The 17,432-nt window shown below is 49.6% G+C and overlaps 1 protein-coding gene across 1 annotated transcript in view; it reads left to right on the forward strand.

Annotated features, from left to right (window-relative positions):
• The window catches only part of SLIT1 (slit guidance ligand 1), a 144,557-nt gene that overhangs the window by 14,704 nt on the left and 112,421 nt on the right, over positions 1-17,432 (forward strand). Inside the window, exons 2-4 of the mRNA XM_054690310.1 lie at positions 6,000-6,071; positions 7,438-7,509; positions 12,951-13,022. Coding sequence (XP_054546285.1) covers positions 6,000-6,071; positions 7,438-7,509; positions 12,951-13,022 — 216 coding nt within the window. The remainder of the gene's footprint in view (positions 1-5,999; positions 6,072-7,437; positions 7,510-12,950; positions 13,023-17,432) is intronic.

Below are 17,432 nucleotides of genomic sequence, written 5' to 3' on the forward strand. Positions count from 1 at the left end.
ATGACCCCGGCTCTGGGGGAGAACTGAATGGACCCTAAGGAAAACTGGTTGAGAGAAGGAAACATGTAGATTGAGATCTGTTCAGAGTGAGCCAGCTGTGCTGCTGGGCAGGTGAAGACCAGAGGGCTGTTCTAAGAGGCCTGAGGCTGGGCTGTTCAGGTTGAGGAGAAGGAGAGTGCCTGAGTCCCTGTGGGTTGGTATTTTCTTTTCTAGGAGTTGAGGGAAAATCAGTTTTTTAACCCGTGGTCTGAGGGAGATTGATGCTTATACAACGGCTTCTGCTATGGGTACAACTTTCTTGCTCGTGTTCATTTGGCAAAAACATTAATTAGTATGTTTTTGGGGAAGGTGGGGGGGCAGGGGAGCAGGGAATGCAAAGCCCACTCAACCTAATGTTATTTGAAATATGTCAATTTTCATGCAAATTTGTCCTTGCATTGAGGACACACTTAACAGTCTGCCAGCAGCCATGTGCTATGTTAGGCCCACGGTCAGAATGATGAGAAAAAACCGGCGGTGCTTGTGTCCACAAGGAGTTCATATTCATGTGTGACATATCTGTCAAGGAAGCCCCCAAGTCCATAGGAAATCACCCCTGTTTTGTGCTGCAGAGGAGAGCTTTGGGGTACCCAGTGGGGCTGTGGCAGGGAGGTTTGACCAATTGGAAGGCGAAGTTGGAGTGAGTTAGGCAAAGCAGAAGGAGGGCCAATCTAGGGAGAGGGACTGGCAAGCTCCAAGGCCCCGCCACAGGAGGGAGGGAACCAGAACAGGGAGTGGGCCTTGTAGCTCATGCTAAGATTTTGTCTTGATTCCAAGAGTGATGGGGATTCATTGAAGGGCTTAAGTGGGGAGTGACATGATCAGATTTGCATCTTGAAAAGATCACTCTGGCTGTGGTTTGGAGAACACATTGGAGAGGAGCCAGAGTGAATGTGGGGAGCCTGGTGAAGCGGTTCCTCAGGGCAACAGGCACGCGGCTGGCCAACCTGCAGGTTGGGGTGTTCAGTCTGTGGGCCCCTCTGCTGCTGTCAGGAGGTTGGCTAGGTAGGGAAATTCTTCCCTCCTTCAGTAATCAGGTCTGATTCTGCAGACACTGCGCCATGGATTTGACTTAGGTGTAAGCTTTCAAAGAACAGAACTGAGGTGTACAGTTCCCCAGCCCAGATGCCAGTCTCATCCACAGTCGGAGGGTGTGTGTTTATATTTCAGAGATGGGCAGGGAGGGATTTGGAGCCTTCCCACCGTCACTGCAGTGTGAATGTTCTGTGCGAATGTTCTGGTTCCCGGGGAACCAGCACCAGGAGTGACTGGAGCTCCTGGGTAGGACGTGCTTGTAAGGCACATGGAGCCTCCAGAACACCCCAAGAGGGGCCCACGGTGCTTATCCTTGCCGCTCCAGGAAATCCTAGGGTTTTTTTTGGCTTATCATGAATACCCAGATGTTGGAGATCAGATTCTTGTTTCCTGACAGGATTCAAGAAATCCTCATATGTTTTTGTTTTTTCCTTGGTAACTTTGCTTCAGAGGATTTTCTCCAAAATCTTTTGCCATGGAGGTAGGACCACACAGGAACTGATGAAAATTGGGGCCATCTGCCCCTTGAGTGTGTTTCCTCCTGGGGAAGAACGATGGGTACAGACTCCTCACTTTGGGAGAACCGTCTTCCAATGCCATCGCTGGACTTAGCATGGCGTCCCGGGGCCTGCAGGGCACAGAGAGCTTGCTCCTCCCTGCTCGGCTTGGCTCTGTCAGTCCAGTGTCAGCCTGAGCTGAGCCTGGGGCACTGGCCTCCTGCTGGAGCCATGGTCCTGGAGGAAAACAGCAGCAACAACAGTTGTAGTAGTAAAAATAATCCCAGCAGGTAATGCAGAGCTGGACAGCACAGATGTGAGCCCCGCATGATTCTTGGTGCTTTAGAAATATTAAGTCATTTAAGCCTCACCACATTTCTAAGAGGTGGGTGTGATCATTATCCTCATTTTATAAAAGGGGAAACCGAGGCACAAGGGACTTAAGCTATGTGCCCAAGGTGATACAGCTAGTAGTAGTGGAGCAGGACTCTGAAGCCGGAGAGTCTTAGCCACCAAGTCCAAGATCTTAGCCATTAAGAACATACTTAGCCCAGGTGCTGGGGACTCCCCTGAGGTTGGTACTTAGGCAGAGCTCATGGTCTTGTGTTTCAAGCTTCCAAGTTGTTTCTCAGGTCTGTTCAACCAGGACCACTTGCGGTGAGAGGTGGAGGGTCCATCAACATGATGTTGATGGATAAAGAATATGGACTCATACTGACCTGGATTTAATCTGGCCCCACCACTTTGTAGCTGTGTGGCACTGGGAAAATTGCTTTACTGGTCTGTGCCTCTGTTTCTTCACCCGTAAGACAGAGAGAAAATGACTCACTTCATTGGTTGCTGTGAGCGTGAAGTGAGATGAAGCATGCTTGGATTGGGCTCAGAGCCCGCACACTGCAGGCGCCCAGTGAGGAGAAGAGGTGGCTGTGAGCTCTGGCGACCAGAGCCTCAGGAGCCCAGTGCAGCTCTGGACCCTGCCTTCTTCCCCAGAAATGGGCGGGCTGCCCTGAGGGCCCACCCCACTGTGTGCTCTGGCTGCAGAGGACCTAAGGTTACAACAGCTGGCTGGGGGTGAGGGTGTCTCCAGGGGGTAGGGAGGGGCCTGTCTCCATGGCAGCCACTCCTGGACCACCTGTTGGAGGAATCGGGCACTGGAGAAAAATCACCTCCTCACTTCATTCCAGCAGCCTCTGCTGAGGGTTCAAGGGGAAGAGGCTGGCTCAGGTTGGGAATTTGATCTGACTGGGCTGCCCTGCTGAGGGGGAGCTGGTGGGGTCGATGGAGGTCATCCTTCTCTTGTTCTCTCGGCTTATGTGGTGATAATGCCTTTTTAAACAGCAGCCCTCAGACCTGGAACCTAATAAGAGCTGCCTCTGCCTCACAGAGAGTTCTCCCCTGAGAGGAGGCACTTAGCTCCGGTTCTAGGGAACAAGGCTAATGGGGCAGGCTGGGGACTGGGGTGGGCTCTGGCCTCCGTGGACATTCTCACCTGGAAGCTGCCAGCAGGGCCTCCTGAGATAGGGGGCTGCATTTGTTCTGCTGTCTGCACCATGATCCTCTTCTGTCTGTCCCTTTTCTTGAGTGGGGGTGGAGTGGGTGCAGGAAATGAGGAGGAGGGTGGGCTAAGAAATGTGTCTTGGCATCTGCACAGTGGGGCCTGGGAAAAGGGTGAGAGGAGAGGGGTGTAAATATGAGACGTCACCAGCCGTCCCTGCCCCCACCTCTGCTGGCCCATGGGAACCCTCAAGGATCCCAGAGTTCCGTTAGGGCCCTGCTTTGTTCAGACAAGTCTTAGTGTTTGTCTTTGCCTCAGTCTTGCTATCTGTGAAATGAGTACTTGTTGCAGTCAGTTGCTTATAAGCATGGTTTCCCTGAGAAGGAATGCATGAATGTTCTTAAAATTCATCTGAGTTTTCGTGACTTTGGACTGTGTAGTTCTCTTTTTGGGGATGTGTTCTGCCCAAATGCTGGCCAAACTTTAGGCAGTGTTGTGTGGAACTGAACAACATCAAAACAGCCCAGATGCTCCAGTAACAGGGAGGCAGGAATGGCCTGATAACTCGATCTATTCAATTGTGGGGAGACTTTCTGGTCAGCCACAGTCCTAAGTGGAGTGCAAAGAGGGTGTGACATTGTAGAAGGAATGAACACATTCTTTGATGTCATCGATCTTGTGTCTTCAGATTCTTACAAGTCACTGCAAATAGTCAGTCTTCCATAAATATTTGTTGAATCATCTCAACTACATAAGAATTGTATCCCAAGGAAACAGGTTTGAGTGAAAATATTACAAAATGTTAATGGGGTTGACTTCTGGGTGATGGGTTAATATGTGACTTTAATTTTTTCTTTGTGTTTTAGGAAACTGAAAAATTGCAATAATGTGCATCTATTATTCTTATTTTTAAACACAGTACATGAATAATCTGTTGGCTTGCAAAAATATAGATATCTTTTTAAAAGAATATGACAATGCAAAAAAGTATAAAAAAGAAACTAAACTCTCAAGTCCTACCAGTTGGCAGTTATCGGTATTAATGGGAGGGTGACTGCCCTCAGTGAGTGCGTTCTGTGATACACGTGTCTCGATGCATGTGTGTGCTTTTACACAAAGGTGATCATAGAATACAACTGTCTTGAAACCCTCTTCCCACACACTGTATCAGGGACAGTCTTCCTTGTCAATACAGACTGAACTATAACATAATTTATTTATTTATTTTTTTCTAACTTTAGTGTTTTTTTTTTTTAAGATTTATTTATTTATTTATACATGCACTGGGTACAGTCAGTAGCGCGGGAGGGTGAGAGAATTCACCAGAGCCAGAGCGGGGAGCAGAGCAGGCAGAAGGACCGAAGTACACTGCTGAGGGGAGCAGCGGGCGGCAGGAGAGGTCTGCGCGCCATGTGGGACCCTCCTCCGGTGGCCGGGGAGCAGCCGGGGATCGAACCGGTGCTGCAGAGGCTGCGGGCAGCTTCGCAACCCAGAGCTCAACCGCTGCACCACCAGGGAGGCCCATATGGGTGCATAGTATTCAGTCTATGGGATGTGCTGAAAGTCAACCAAGCATGCTCTGTTGTCCATTTAGGCTGAACCTTTTTGCCCTTATAATCATGCTGACACATCTTTATAATCAAAACAACCCCAAATTCCTTGAGCTTTGGGTTTGAGGATGAATGTTTGCTCCAGCAGGGTGATCCCAAGCAAACCAGCCCTGCTAGTGGAGAGAGCCGACTTAAGGCTTCTTGCTGACAGTCTCAATGTTTGAAGCGTGGTCAGGTTGCAGAAGGAGCAGATGAGGGAGCAGCACAAGTGAGGCCAGTGCTGATTGTTGCAGGGAAGACTATTTAGTTCAATGGAAAAAAAAAGGCCTTTGCATTGAGAAGAGTTGGTCTCACCTGGGAAGGTATGCTTATCCTCATTTAGGGAAGTGGTTTTGTCTGCAGCTCTCACCAATGTTCGTTACCTTGGAGAGGCCTCAAGCCCCTCAGAGATTCTGTTAGAAAAGAGAGCAGGGAGGGGGTTTCCCTAGCTGCTCCTAAGGATCGGGAGCCAGGCCCGGGGAGGGGTAGAGGGTGTGATGATTTGAATGAGTTATCAGCTTGTCGACTTGGGGACGTGGTCTGGCCTGCTAGAAAAAGCCTGGGCCATGGGGTCAGGAAGCCATGTGTCCTGACCCTGGTGGTGTTTATCAGCTGGTGACCTTGGGAAACCGCCTAACTTCCGTGAGCCCCTCCTACCTCATCTGTGAGGTGGGTACATTGTCATGAAGATGGATGCAAAGCCCAGTTCCCCAGGTTTGTCTCATTCCCTGGAATGTCTGCTTTGTCCCCTTATCGCCCTTGTCTTTGCCTCAGCTCGAGTCCCACTTCCTCATTCCCCTAAAATGATGTGGTCCTCCCTGCTCTCTCCTGCCCAGAAAAAGGACAGCTTGCATCAGCCAGATGATAGTGTTGGTGTCCTCAAGGGTGTTCATTCCAAGCTCAGGACATGCTCTTTACTTGTTATGCCTCATGCTAGCCCTCTGAGGTGCTTATTATCCCCATTTTATGGATGTGGAAACTGAGACTCAGCTGGGATTCCACCTGACTAGCCTCTTTAATTGACTAGTTTCCAGATTCTTTCCTGTGTGAATGTCTTGTCCTCCAACTAGACTGAATCCTCTCAAGGCAAACCCACATTTTGATTTCCACAGCATGCCCAACAGTAACCCCCGCCCCTTGGCTCTTGCTGATCAGACTCTGCAGCAAAGAGGCCCCAGCTTTCTGGACCTTGACACAGACTTGGGGGGGTCCCTGGGCTTAGCAGGGAAGCACCCAGCCTTGTTGGTGAGATGACAGGCTCAGGGAGGGGAGCCTGGAACTGAACCCCTGGGCTGGGGCCCACCCTGGTCATCTCACCATCTCCTTCTTTCCATTTTCCACCAGGGAACTCAACGGCAACAACATCACCCGGATCCATAAGAACGACTTTGCAGGGCTCAAGCAGCTGCGGGTGCTGTGAGTATAGGATGCTTTCCCGCCCTCAGCTGTGGTCTGGGGGAACTGAGGTGGAGCTCTGGCTGCTGGTTGCAGGGCTGGAGGCCCACCCCATGGGGAGGATGCCCTGAGGAGTGGGGGTGGAGGTAAGGGTGAGTCTTGACTCAGAGTGGCCACTGCCTCCCGCATGACTGAGAAAACTGGGCCTGGGCTGGGTCCTGGGGTTGTTCCTGGCAGGACCGGACTGGGTGAAGGGGTGGTCCCATCCATTGGCTCTCTCCAAAGTGACCCCCAGAAATCCTTAGGCCTCTGTCCTCATGGGCACAGGCTGTCATCACAAAGTATCACAGACTGGGTGTCTTCAACAATAGAAACTTATTTTCTTACCATTCTTGAGGCTTGAAGTTTAAGATGGCCACCATGTTGTTTTCTGGTGAGGCCTCTCCTCCTGGTTTGCAGGCAACTGCCTGCTCCCTGTGACCTCACATGGGCCCTTTCTAGGCTCCAGCAACCTCTTCTAAGTCTGGGGAAGCCCTGCCTCCCTCCTGGCGGTCCCCTCTTCCCCCCAGGCCCCCAGTGGAAGTTGCTCAACGCCTCCAGCTTTTAGAAACAAAGCAAAGGAAGAAGAGTGTCTTGTGGTAGCTTCTCCCCCCTGTCCTGTCCCAAAGCTCCTCCGAGGACCCCGAGGGTGCATAAACCACCCCTTGAGATGGAGAGGGGAAAGCAGGGAGGAAAACATACTTGATTATCTCAAAAAACGTCCTATAACACAATGAGCGATCTGTTGGTGGAAAACGCTGCCCTGCCTGCTGGACGCTCTGGGTTTCGGGGTGTGTTGGTGGTGAGGAGGTGCAGAGCGCCTCAGAGCAGGTGGTTCAGTTGGCAGCAGATGGGGCCAGGCGGAGAGGGGGTGTCCTCTGCCAACTGTGGTTGCTGCCTGTGTGGGCTTTGCCCAGTTGGCACAGGCTCCTGACTGCCCCCCACTGGCCGGTCCTCCCTGCTCTGCTCCTTGGACACATGCCCTCTGGGCTGAAGGAGGGCACGTGTGCCAGCAGCCAGGGCTGCCTGCTGCCTGTGGCCTGGGCCGGGCTTTCCCGAGTATGCCTTCGGAGTCTGACTGGTGCCCCTAGGACTTCCATTGTGCAGGGGGCTTCAGAGAGGCTCAGGTGGGGTGAAAGGCCAGAAGTGCATCTTGCTATCGGCGGGTGGGGTGTGCCGAGGGGCTCAAGTTAGGGAATTTGCAGAGTGTGAGGAAATTTTATCGGCTCAGGCCAGGCGAGAGTTTGTGTGCGTCTCCGGCACAGCTGCTGCCCGCTCCCATGGGCCTGCGGTTCCTAGCGTCCTTGTCCTGCCCCCTATAGCTGTCCTTGTCTCTTTGCGTCCTCAGGCAGCTCATGGAGAATCAAATCGGAGTGGTGGAACGCGGAGCTTTCGATGACATGAAGGAGCTGGAGCGGCTGTGAGTATCTGTGGGCGCAGGCACAGGAGGGCAGTGGGAGCTGGCACTGAGGTGGCATGATCCTGGCTGCAACGATGGGGTGAGGATTTGGGGTGAGGATGCTGAGCCCGCCTCCTGCCTGCTGAGGGGAGCCAGGGACAGATGCAGCCACGGTCTCAGTGTTGTAGGAGATGATGGCAAAGACAAAGCTGGGGAGAGTCCTCACCCCACATTCTAAATGCAGCTCTCTTTGTTGCTTTTCCCTGAAAATACATGATGGCAAAAATACACGCAGTACAGAGGCTGTGAAATTTCTTCTTATAGTCTCAACCTCTGGGCAAAACCACTGTTCATCGATATGTGTGGCCTTAAAGGAAGCACCTGTGGGCCCAGGGGATGGTTGGAAAAGCCCCAGGGGAGCTGTGTGTTGGGTGCTCAGGGTGTCAGCATAGGACATAGGACATGTTCCTGGTTTGTATGTCTTGTTCCTTACAGGGCTTTCAAGTTGGAAAAGGGGTTTTGATCAGTTTTAAGTTTCAGGTAGGCAATAATGAAAAAATAAAAGGATGTGGTGTGAGGATGTTGAGGGACATTCACATTCAAAGTGGCCTCTGGCCTTGTTCTTCTGCAAGGTGAATTGAGGTGTCACGAGCCCTTAAGTTCATGCCTTTGAATCAGGAGGTCCATTTTATTTTAAGGAAATAACCAGAGACATGGCTAAAAATTTAGGTGTAAGCATATTCATTACACATTACATAAATGCAATAAAAAAATTGAAAATGGTCATCCTGGTGGAGACATAAGAAGTAAACTTACATTAAAAAAAATGAGTGGGGCCTCCCCGGTGGCGCAGCGGTTGAGCGCTGGGTTGAGAAGCTGCCCGCAGCCTCTGCAGCGCTGGCTCGATCCCCGGCTGCTCCCCAACCACCGGAGGAGGGTCCCACGTGGCGCGCAGACCTCTCCTGCCGCCCGCTGCTCCCCTCAGCAGTGTACTTCGGTCCTTCTGCCTGCTCTGCTCCCCGCTCTGGCTCTGGTGGGTTCTCTCACTCTCCCGCGCTTCTGGCTGTGCCCAGTGCTTGTATAAATAAATAAAAATAAATCTTTAAATTAAAAAAAAAAAAGAAGGAACCCTTTAAAAAAAAAATGAGTGATGTTTTTATGAAATCTACAGAAGGGAAAACTTTACCTTGGGGAGTCAGGGGTTGGGACCACCAAGGAGTGGGAGCCAGCCTACCTACCCAGGAGGCTGATAGAAGGGAGCACAGCATGGAGAAGAGCCAGGCTGGCTTGGGGAGCCCCGGCCTCAGGGCCGTCATCAGGGACACTGCACAGCTTATGGACACTCAGGCCAGCCCTGGCAAGCTCGGTGAAATCACAGTTTTTGAGGAACAGTTAAGCCCATTGGAATGAGCTGACAATATAATGTTAAGCAGGGAAGTCTGGAAGTGTCATTTGGGTAAATAAAACTGACTTGTATGTGTACCGTCTACAAGAGGAGGAAAACAATCAAGAACATCCGCTTTCATTACCTTGAGTGGTGGGAGGACAAATAACTTTAATTTTACTCCTCGTGCCTTCCTTTTTTACCGATTTTCTAACATCAAGTTTTTCTCATAGCATGGCTGCTGGTGATTGCCTTACACTCTGCCAAGCACCAAGATAGTTTTTTTGCCCCCAATATCTTGTTTAATCCTTAAAACAACACGGTGCTTGGTGATGTCTTACAGACAAGAAATGGAGGTGCACAGAAGCTAAGGCGCTTGCCAAATTAAATGATTATTAGCCAGTGATTAAGTGATTATGTGCAGAAGAGGGGATTAGAACCTAGATCATTTTGCCTCCAAAGCCTGAGCTCTTAATGACTATGACCTAATACCTCACTTTTCTTTTTTATTTCAAAGAAAATAAGGTATTAAATAAAGGAGAAAAGATGACGGCTGTCTCATTGCCTCCCTGCAGCCTGGAAGAAAGTCAAGGCCGTCTTTCTTTCCCCACTCTTCATCCTCAGACCCTGCGCTGGGGAGCCCAGGGCCCGTGGCTCCAACCCATGCTTAGACCTGTGTTTGTTTTCCTTAAAAAGCTCAGAACAAAATACATATTCATGACCTGGCTCAGAGAGGCTGATTTGGACCGAACCCATTGGGGCTCCAGCTCTGGTGCCGCCATGCCCTGGGGAAGGAGAAGGGGGGGCTGGTCCAGACAGGGTGGGGTGGCCAAGTCACGCCGGCTGCTGCACCCAGTGCTTGGCAGGGACTTCCTTTTTGAGTCACAACTTGTCATCGTGGACTTTGTTCCTTTTGTCCTTTTCCATTCCTTTCTTCCGATGGGTCACCGGCAACTTCTCAGATGATGGTTATTCTTGGGAGGTGTGACTGCTCTGTCCTGGGGGCCCCGGGGGCCCCTGCTGATGGCTGCACCTTCTCTGACTTGTTGGAGATCAGTGGGGGGTCAGTGTGTCATAAAAGTTGGGTAAAATGGGGAGTCAAATACTGCACACACTCCACACATTTCACTTTAAGTCAAAGTTTATAAATGTGCATTTATTGACTCTGCCCACCCCTCTTTTTTCTTTGGCCAGGGGCTTTGGGGTCAGCACGAGATGCTGATGGGAGCAGTAGGTTGTTCTCCTCACCTCAACCATGTGTTCACCTTGCCTATGATTTCTGATTTTCGTTTCTCTGAGGTGGAGTTGGGGTGAGATTTCGGAAAGACCTTGGGAGCCATTAACCTCCTAAGGAGACAAAACAAAAACTAAGGAGAATTCTGAATTTCTTTTCTGCCTCCCTCTTCTAGTCTTTCACTCAATTTGATGGTCCTTTAATCAGTAACTTTCCTTTTATTGCCTTGTTCCAAAGCTTAGTTTTCTTAGAGATGACTCTTTTCACACTCGTGTTTCACTCATTTATGTAATAGTTAATTCAATTATATAATTGTAGGTACCTCTGGCATAAACAGCTTCTGGAACAGACATAACTGGTTCTCCTCAGCAGTTAGCAACATGAGGGCAGGAGCAGAGGTGTGGGGTCCTGCCGGCGCCGAGGAGCCCCAGCATCAGTCAGTCTGGCTTGGGAGCAGTGGCATGCCCAGTCCCCACTGCTGGCTGGCTGGTGGGGGTCCGTGTAGAGTGGAGGCAGCCCGGGTGGGAGCTGGGGGAGGCTTCAGAACCCCGCCTCTACCACTTGGCGGTAAGTTGGGTGAGTCATTCACCTCTGGGCATCCCTGTTCCCTCAATTATCAAGGAGACAAGTCAACAAGTCGACAAACATATCCTGAGCACCTATGTAGAGCCACACCAACGGCGAGGTGGTGGTGGTAAAGCCTTCCCCGGGGGCTGTTGTGAGGAGGAGACCGAGGTGAGTGCAGGAGCGTGCAGAAGGCGCTGTTGTAGTGCTCAAGAGAAAGAAACCCGCCTTCCCTTCTGCATTCCCTCCATTGGTGAGGTCATGCCTGCCGAGCACGCACCGCAGGGCCTGGCGCACGGTGGGGCTGAGGTGGGGCCCAGCAGGCCCGCGTCATGCTGGGTACTCCTTTTGTGTCCTTTGACTTTCCACTTCATACCAGCTATTGAATCCCACCTCCTCTGAAGTGTTTTTCAGAAATTGAAGCTGGAAAAATGAGAAAGTCTTAGGGAAGACAAAACAAAACAAAAAGTAATGATTAGCAGGCAGTGTAAACACAGGATTAATTTATTGGACGAGGTTAAGGAGCTTGGAGTCATCGGATGTCTACTCCTGTTGCTCCAAGGATTATATTGGGGTCCTCTTTCCCCCAAGGCAGTGATCTGTTTCCCTAGGAGACAGCTGGGCTAAAGGTGCAGCTCTCACTGTCCACACTGTGCTGGAAAACGGCCCCTTTCCCACATATCAGATGAAGGGTGGCCCCCTAGGAGGTAACCACAGGCCAGTGACCACTGGTCACATGGAATGTCGTTTCTTCCTCCCTCCCTGCAACGGAGGCTTTAGCTGAGTTGGTTTATCCTTGTCTAGCTCTGTTAAAGGAGATTCTTGAGTAGAACTCAAACTGTGCTATGGACTTGACAGCAAGTGCTTCTCCAATTTAACGTACCCTCGGAGCACTTGGGGATGTTGCTGAAAGGCCAGACTGGAGTTGATGGGCCTGGAGAGAGCCTGCAATGTTACAGCTCTTACCAGGGTGCCCAGTGCTGCTTCCACAGGTGCCCGGGTGGGAGTGCTGAGGGTCTAGCCAGCGTCACCCCACCCCGCCCCATGGGTGAGTCAGGACTAGTTGCCTAAGCTGGTGAGGTGAGTTCCGTCATCGCTTTCTGCCTACGTAGGGCAAGTCCAGGACCTTTCCGTGTCAGGTCTTCTCGTCAGACCAGACTCCAGGAGTGGAGCCAGATTTCCCTCTCCAGACTGTGTTTATAATACTGAAAAGTGTCCATCAAGAGAGCAGTTATTTAAAATGATGGGCATACTATTCAGTTATTCAAAAATAAAAGGGTGGTTCTCTGCTCAGTATGGAAAGACATCCACAAACCATTAGGTGGCCAACTCATTTTTCTTCTGTTATTTGAGACTTAAAATTAAGCATGCATTTTCATAAATAATGAAAAAGTCAGTAAAGCTATTTTCATTTTGCAAAAAGACCTAAAGCCAACAAGGAGAAGTTAATTTGCAACTGAGTCAAACGTAAATGAAGGTGATGGAGAAGCAGAACCTCCCCACTAGGGGACATCTCACATTTCAAGTGTAGTCAGATGCCCAGTGTAAGCTGAGATGATATTCGAATCGGTGCCTTATAAATTACACAGGGTCTGGCAAATGTGAAGTGATGATGGGTAGGAGAGAAAATATTTTTTGACCGCCCACTACATGTCCGGTCCTTGGCGAGGGCCTTGCACAGATACTCTGTTTTGATCCTCCCTAGATGCCGGGGAATTCCCACTTTTTTTTTTAATTTTTAAAAAAGATTTATTTATTTATACAAGAACTGGGGTATAGGTCAGAAGTGCGGGAGGGTGAGAGAATTCACCAGAGCCAGAGCAGGGAACAGAATAGGCAGAAGGACTGAAAACACTGCTAAGGGGAGTAGCAGGCGAGGCAGGAGAGGTCTGCTGCACCATGTGGGGTTCTCCCTGGCTGGTGGGGAATCGAACCAGCGCTGCAGAGGCTGTGGACAGCTTTGCAGTGCGGCGTTCAACCGCTGCGCCACCGGGGAGGCCCGGAATTCCCACTTTAGAGATGAGTACAGATGAGGAAACCAAAACAAAGAGGAGGCGATTTCCCTTGGGTTACTGTCACCCTTATAGGATGTGAGCCCTGGACACTCTCACTCTGATTTCAGGGCCTTCTAAAAAGTCTTTTTTTTTTTTCTTTAGGCATGACTTTTATTAGGGTGAGGGCTGCAGGCCTGTCCTGGTCGGGTTAGTGTTCTATGAAAAACCTTTTGAATTTCCTGGACATTTAGGCAATTTCCAACTCATCCTGTCTTTTCTCTTTTAGACGCCTGAACCGGAACCAGCTACACGTGTTACCAGAACTGCTGTTCCAGAATAACCAGGCTCTGTCAAGGCTGTGAGTGGCTGCAAAGCTGGCTTGTGGGAGGGACAGTGTCTAGTCTGTGGGGTTTGCACTTTCCTGTGACCCCGGAGCTTCTCGCCTGGTGGTGATTGCTCAGGGCACTTTCTGTAGGAAGGTGCTACGTGTGGCTATCTCCACGGCACTTGACAGGATCCACAGTTCACCCAGTTCCGTGTTCTGCCTCTGACAGCGCGGGTGCAAGGACGTTCTAGGGGTGGGCACGCTTGTCGGCCTTAGGCCAGACCTTACAGGGAGGTCCCCTCTTGTGTACCCTCACAGCCTTTGGTAACGTGTCTTGGGTTGAATATTTATTCATTCAACGAAGCCCTTCTTAAACCTATTGCTATTTTTCACTTGGAATAATAAGGTCTGTAAGCTGATCTGTAACCATGGTGTGAAGTCACACTCCTATTTGCTATATATATACTTCTTTTAAGTTTAAAGTTACTGGCAAATTTCGCTGTTCATGACTTGCCAAATATGTCTGTAACTGTTCTGATGTATACTTTGTTTTGTGGGAGCTTGGGTTAGACAGAACCTTAGGGGTTATCTAAGGAATCTCCTTCTGTAGCTCCTTAGCATATGGTCCTTCAGTCTTCACTTGCTTTCCTCCAGTGACAAGGAGTTCACCACCTACCCAGATAATCAATTCCATCATTGGATAGATCTGCATAATACAGATATTTTCTTAACTTTGAGCCTGAAACTGCTTTCTAAAAATTTATGTTTTTCCTGGCTTTGCTTTCCATGAGTACCTAGAAGCATGTACTCTGGTTAGGTTTTTGAAGGGCTGTGACTTTTTGAATTCTGAGCTGGTAGGTTTTTGAGGCCCCTTAGTCATGTTATTAATGACCTGTCAACCACTGGCTGGGGCCTGCTGCAAGCCTAGCAAGGTACTCTGTGAGATACTGGGGCTGCTGTTCTTTCCTAAAGAGGTTTGCAGGGCAGCACCTAAGGTGGAGGCAATTCAGGTAGGACAGGTAACACCTAGGTGGGTGGGAGATGGCACCGGGCTGTGTGCTGAGGGCCTGAGGGTGGGCCCCTGGACTCTGGAGCTTCAACTCCTCTCCTTGGATTAAACACAGCTAGTCTCTCACCCGCTGCTGTGGTTTCCAGATCTCTTGTTAGCCTGGTGGTCTCCAGGCTGCTCCAGAATTTGCCATCAAAGCTGCCCGCAAGTTTCTGTGTTTAAGGTAGAACTCTAATTTTTAGTCCGTTCAAGTAGATAGTGGTTTCTTTTCTTCTCCTGCTGACCTGAGGCTACACTACAGTGATCTCAGTGAAGATTCCTTCTCCTGGACTTTGGGCTGGAACTGAGCCTTAATTTTCAGTGCCCCTGCACTGGAGGTTGGCTCTTCATTTCACACCAGGCATGCACATGGCCTTACCTGACTGCTGAAGGTACAAGACCCTTCCCAGCAGCTGTGTCCACTCAACATGTCTTTAACCAGTGGTCCACACGCCGGTCTGTGAGGTCCGTGCTCTCCTGGTCACAAGCAGGCTAACCTGGCCCTGACTCAGTCCCAGCAGCTCCTGTTTTGTGTGCTCTGGCTCTTGCAAGGGTTATCTCAGCTCTGCTTGTTTGCAGAAATCCCTCCAGAACATCTTTTCTATTGGTTTTCTCTAGTACTTCTCTTTCTCCTTGTCTGAAGCTCTCTTAGCCTTTCATGCTTTTGCCCTCACTCTCCGGGATCAGACTCCCTTACTGTAGCCGTGTGAATCCACTACCTTCTACTATCCAGGGTTCAGAGCAGGTGTGTGCTGGATGGTGGCCATCTAGCGCTGGGCACCTGCTTTGACTCCTCCCTTTATTGATTTAAAGAATCTTTAAAGTTATTTTTAAATTTCAGCTTTGCTGAGGTGTAATTGATGAATAAAATGGCAAGATATTTAAAGTGTACTTCATGGTGATTTGCATTGTAAAAGGATTCCCCCCCTACTTAATACATCCATTACCTCCCATGTTTATTTATCCTTGTTTTTGATGAGAGCATTAAAAGTCTATTCTTTTAGCAATTTTCAATTATGCAATGCGGTGTGATCAGCTGTAGTCATATCTCACGTCATATCCTCAGACCTTAGTTATCTTATAGCTGAAAGTTTGTGCCTTTTACCATCTTCTCCTATTTCCCTTACCGTTAAGCCTAGCAATCACTTTTTCACTCTGTTTCAATTTAAAAAAAATTTTTCGCATATACAAGTGATGCAGTATTTGTCTTTCTTTGTCTGGCTTATTTCACTTTGCCCTCACGGTCTATCCATATTGTCACAAATGCAGAATATCCTTCCTTTTCATGGCTGAACATTCCTTTGCATATATACCACCTCTTCATCCATTCATGTGTTGATGGACATTTAGGTTGTCTCCTCCCCTCCCTTATTTTAAAATATCCAAGACCAGGCCTTCCTGGTGGTGCAGGGGGTAAGTCTCAGCACTGTCAAGCTATCTCCAGCCACTGCAGCACAAGTTTGATCCTTGGCCAGGGAGCTGACCCACATGGTGTAGCAGATCTCTCCTGTCTCACCCACTGCTCCCCTCAGCAGTGTATTTCAATCAATCTGCCTGTTCTGCTCCCCATTCTGTCTCTGGTGAATCCTCTCACCCCCTGCACCTCCTGCCTACACCCCAGTTCTTGAATGCATAAATAAAATAAAATAAATCATTAAAAATAAAATAAAATATCCAAGACCACTTCATGTGAATCTGAATCCACAAACCCCCAGACTCTTGCTTCAGGTTGCCTTCAGCCCCATTTACTTTTGGGGGCTGGCATCTTTTGCCATCGCTGCTACCAGCTCCTGGGGCTGTAGGCTTAAGGGCAGCTCTGCAGGGGTCCGCTCCCCCTCCCACACTCTGGCCACCTTCCACCTTGGTGCCTTTCATGTTCCTGGGCTCCCTCCTGCGAGCAGTGACAGTGGGTGGCTGCCCTCTGGCCTGTGCCTGGGAGAGCTTGGCTCCTTAGTGGAATGGGAGGTAGCCTAGGGGAGCACAGAACCCAGGGTCAGATGGCATTAGGAAGCAGACCTGGCATTTTGGGCCACTCACCTGCTTACCTTCCCTCTGTGTTGAGGGGTCTGTACTTATCTTTGCCATCTGGAGCAAATTACAGACTTTCATGCAGAGGCTGTTATGCTAAATCAGCATGAAAACGAATTTGAGAGAGACCAAATGTGCAGGATAACGTGTGTTCGCAAATGTATCAGGTGGCGTGGTCCACATTTGACTTGTTTTTTTCTGTGTAACTTCCAGGAGTTGAAGTCCTGTGACTGGTTGTTCTTTACAAGAATTTCTCCCGGTTCTGTTTGTTGGTCCATTTCTTTCCATATTTGGGACTTATAACCCAAATTGACTTGGAGCAGGGAGCAGTTTGGTGATAGCGTTGGAATTAGACACCAGGTCTCCTCTGAGTCGTGCAGAGGCAGCATATGGGCTTAAACCTGACCTGGAAACCTCATGTTTGGGATTCTACCTAGGAGAATAATACATCATGAGCAAAAAGATGTTAATAGCAACATGTTAGAATACTATAAAGAATATAGGACTAATCGAAATGTCCAACGTGGGGGGAATGGTTAGGTAGACAGACGGTGGTATATCTACTTGGTAGAACACTTACATCATTATCAGAAGTGGCCCTTATGAAAGATGTGAAGTAATGCAATAAAATGTTTGTGATGTCAGAGGCCAGCATGCAAAACTGTCCTGGCAATACGATCACTAAGTAAAGCACTCTCAACAGTATACAGAAAAATGGCTGCACACACCGACAGGGGGTGTCTCTAGGTGACTCTTTTCTGTGTTTCCCAGATGTATTATTTTTATAATAGGACACATCCCGGTTTTCATCTGGAATAAAAAGTCTCTGGAGTCTGAGCTAAAGGTAGTGCGGGCTACGTGATATTGGGGGTGCCATCAGCCTCACAGAGCTGTGTTGGGGATTAAAGAGAGGGCTAATCCACCTGTGTATCTGGTATAAACTTCAGGGCACACAGTAGGTGCTCAGGAAATGTTTGGGAATTGCTTCAGAGAGTGGCAAACCCCATCTCGGGGCGGCACCAGGGTCCTCAAGTGGCCCCCATCCTCGAGCGTTTGTCCTCTGCCTGTATGGGTTCCCCCACCTTCTGTGGTGTGGGGAAGGTGTCACCTTTCCCAACAGGTTTTGTTTCTCCTGGAGGCTCTAGTCTGGCTGGGGACCATCACTACAGAGGCTCAGCTGTTGACCAGGGAGTCTGCCTGTCATACCCTGGGGTGTTTTCCTGAGCAAATGTGGTGCAAGAGTGGTGCCCCTTAGAAATGTTTCTTAGTGCCCTGAAGTGCTCAGTGTCCCTGCTGCTTCCTTGGGATGCCCCCATTAAGGGTGGGCCTACTCAGCACCCTGTGCCTTACCTCTTTAGAAGAGAGCA

Source organism: Talpa occidentalis, unplaced genomic scaffold (genome assembly GCF_014898055.3).
Source record: "Talpa occidentalis isolate TD23 unplaced genomic scaffold, MPIMG_talOcc4v2.1 talOcc4.8, whole genome shotgun sequence".
Classification (NCBI taxonomy): Eukaryota; Metazoa; Chordata; class Mammalia; order Eulipotyphla; family Talpidae; genus Talpa; species Talpa occidentalis.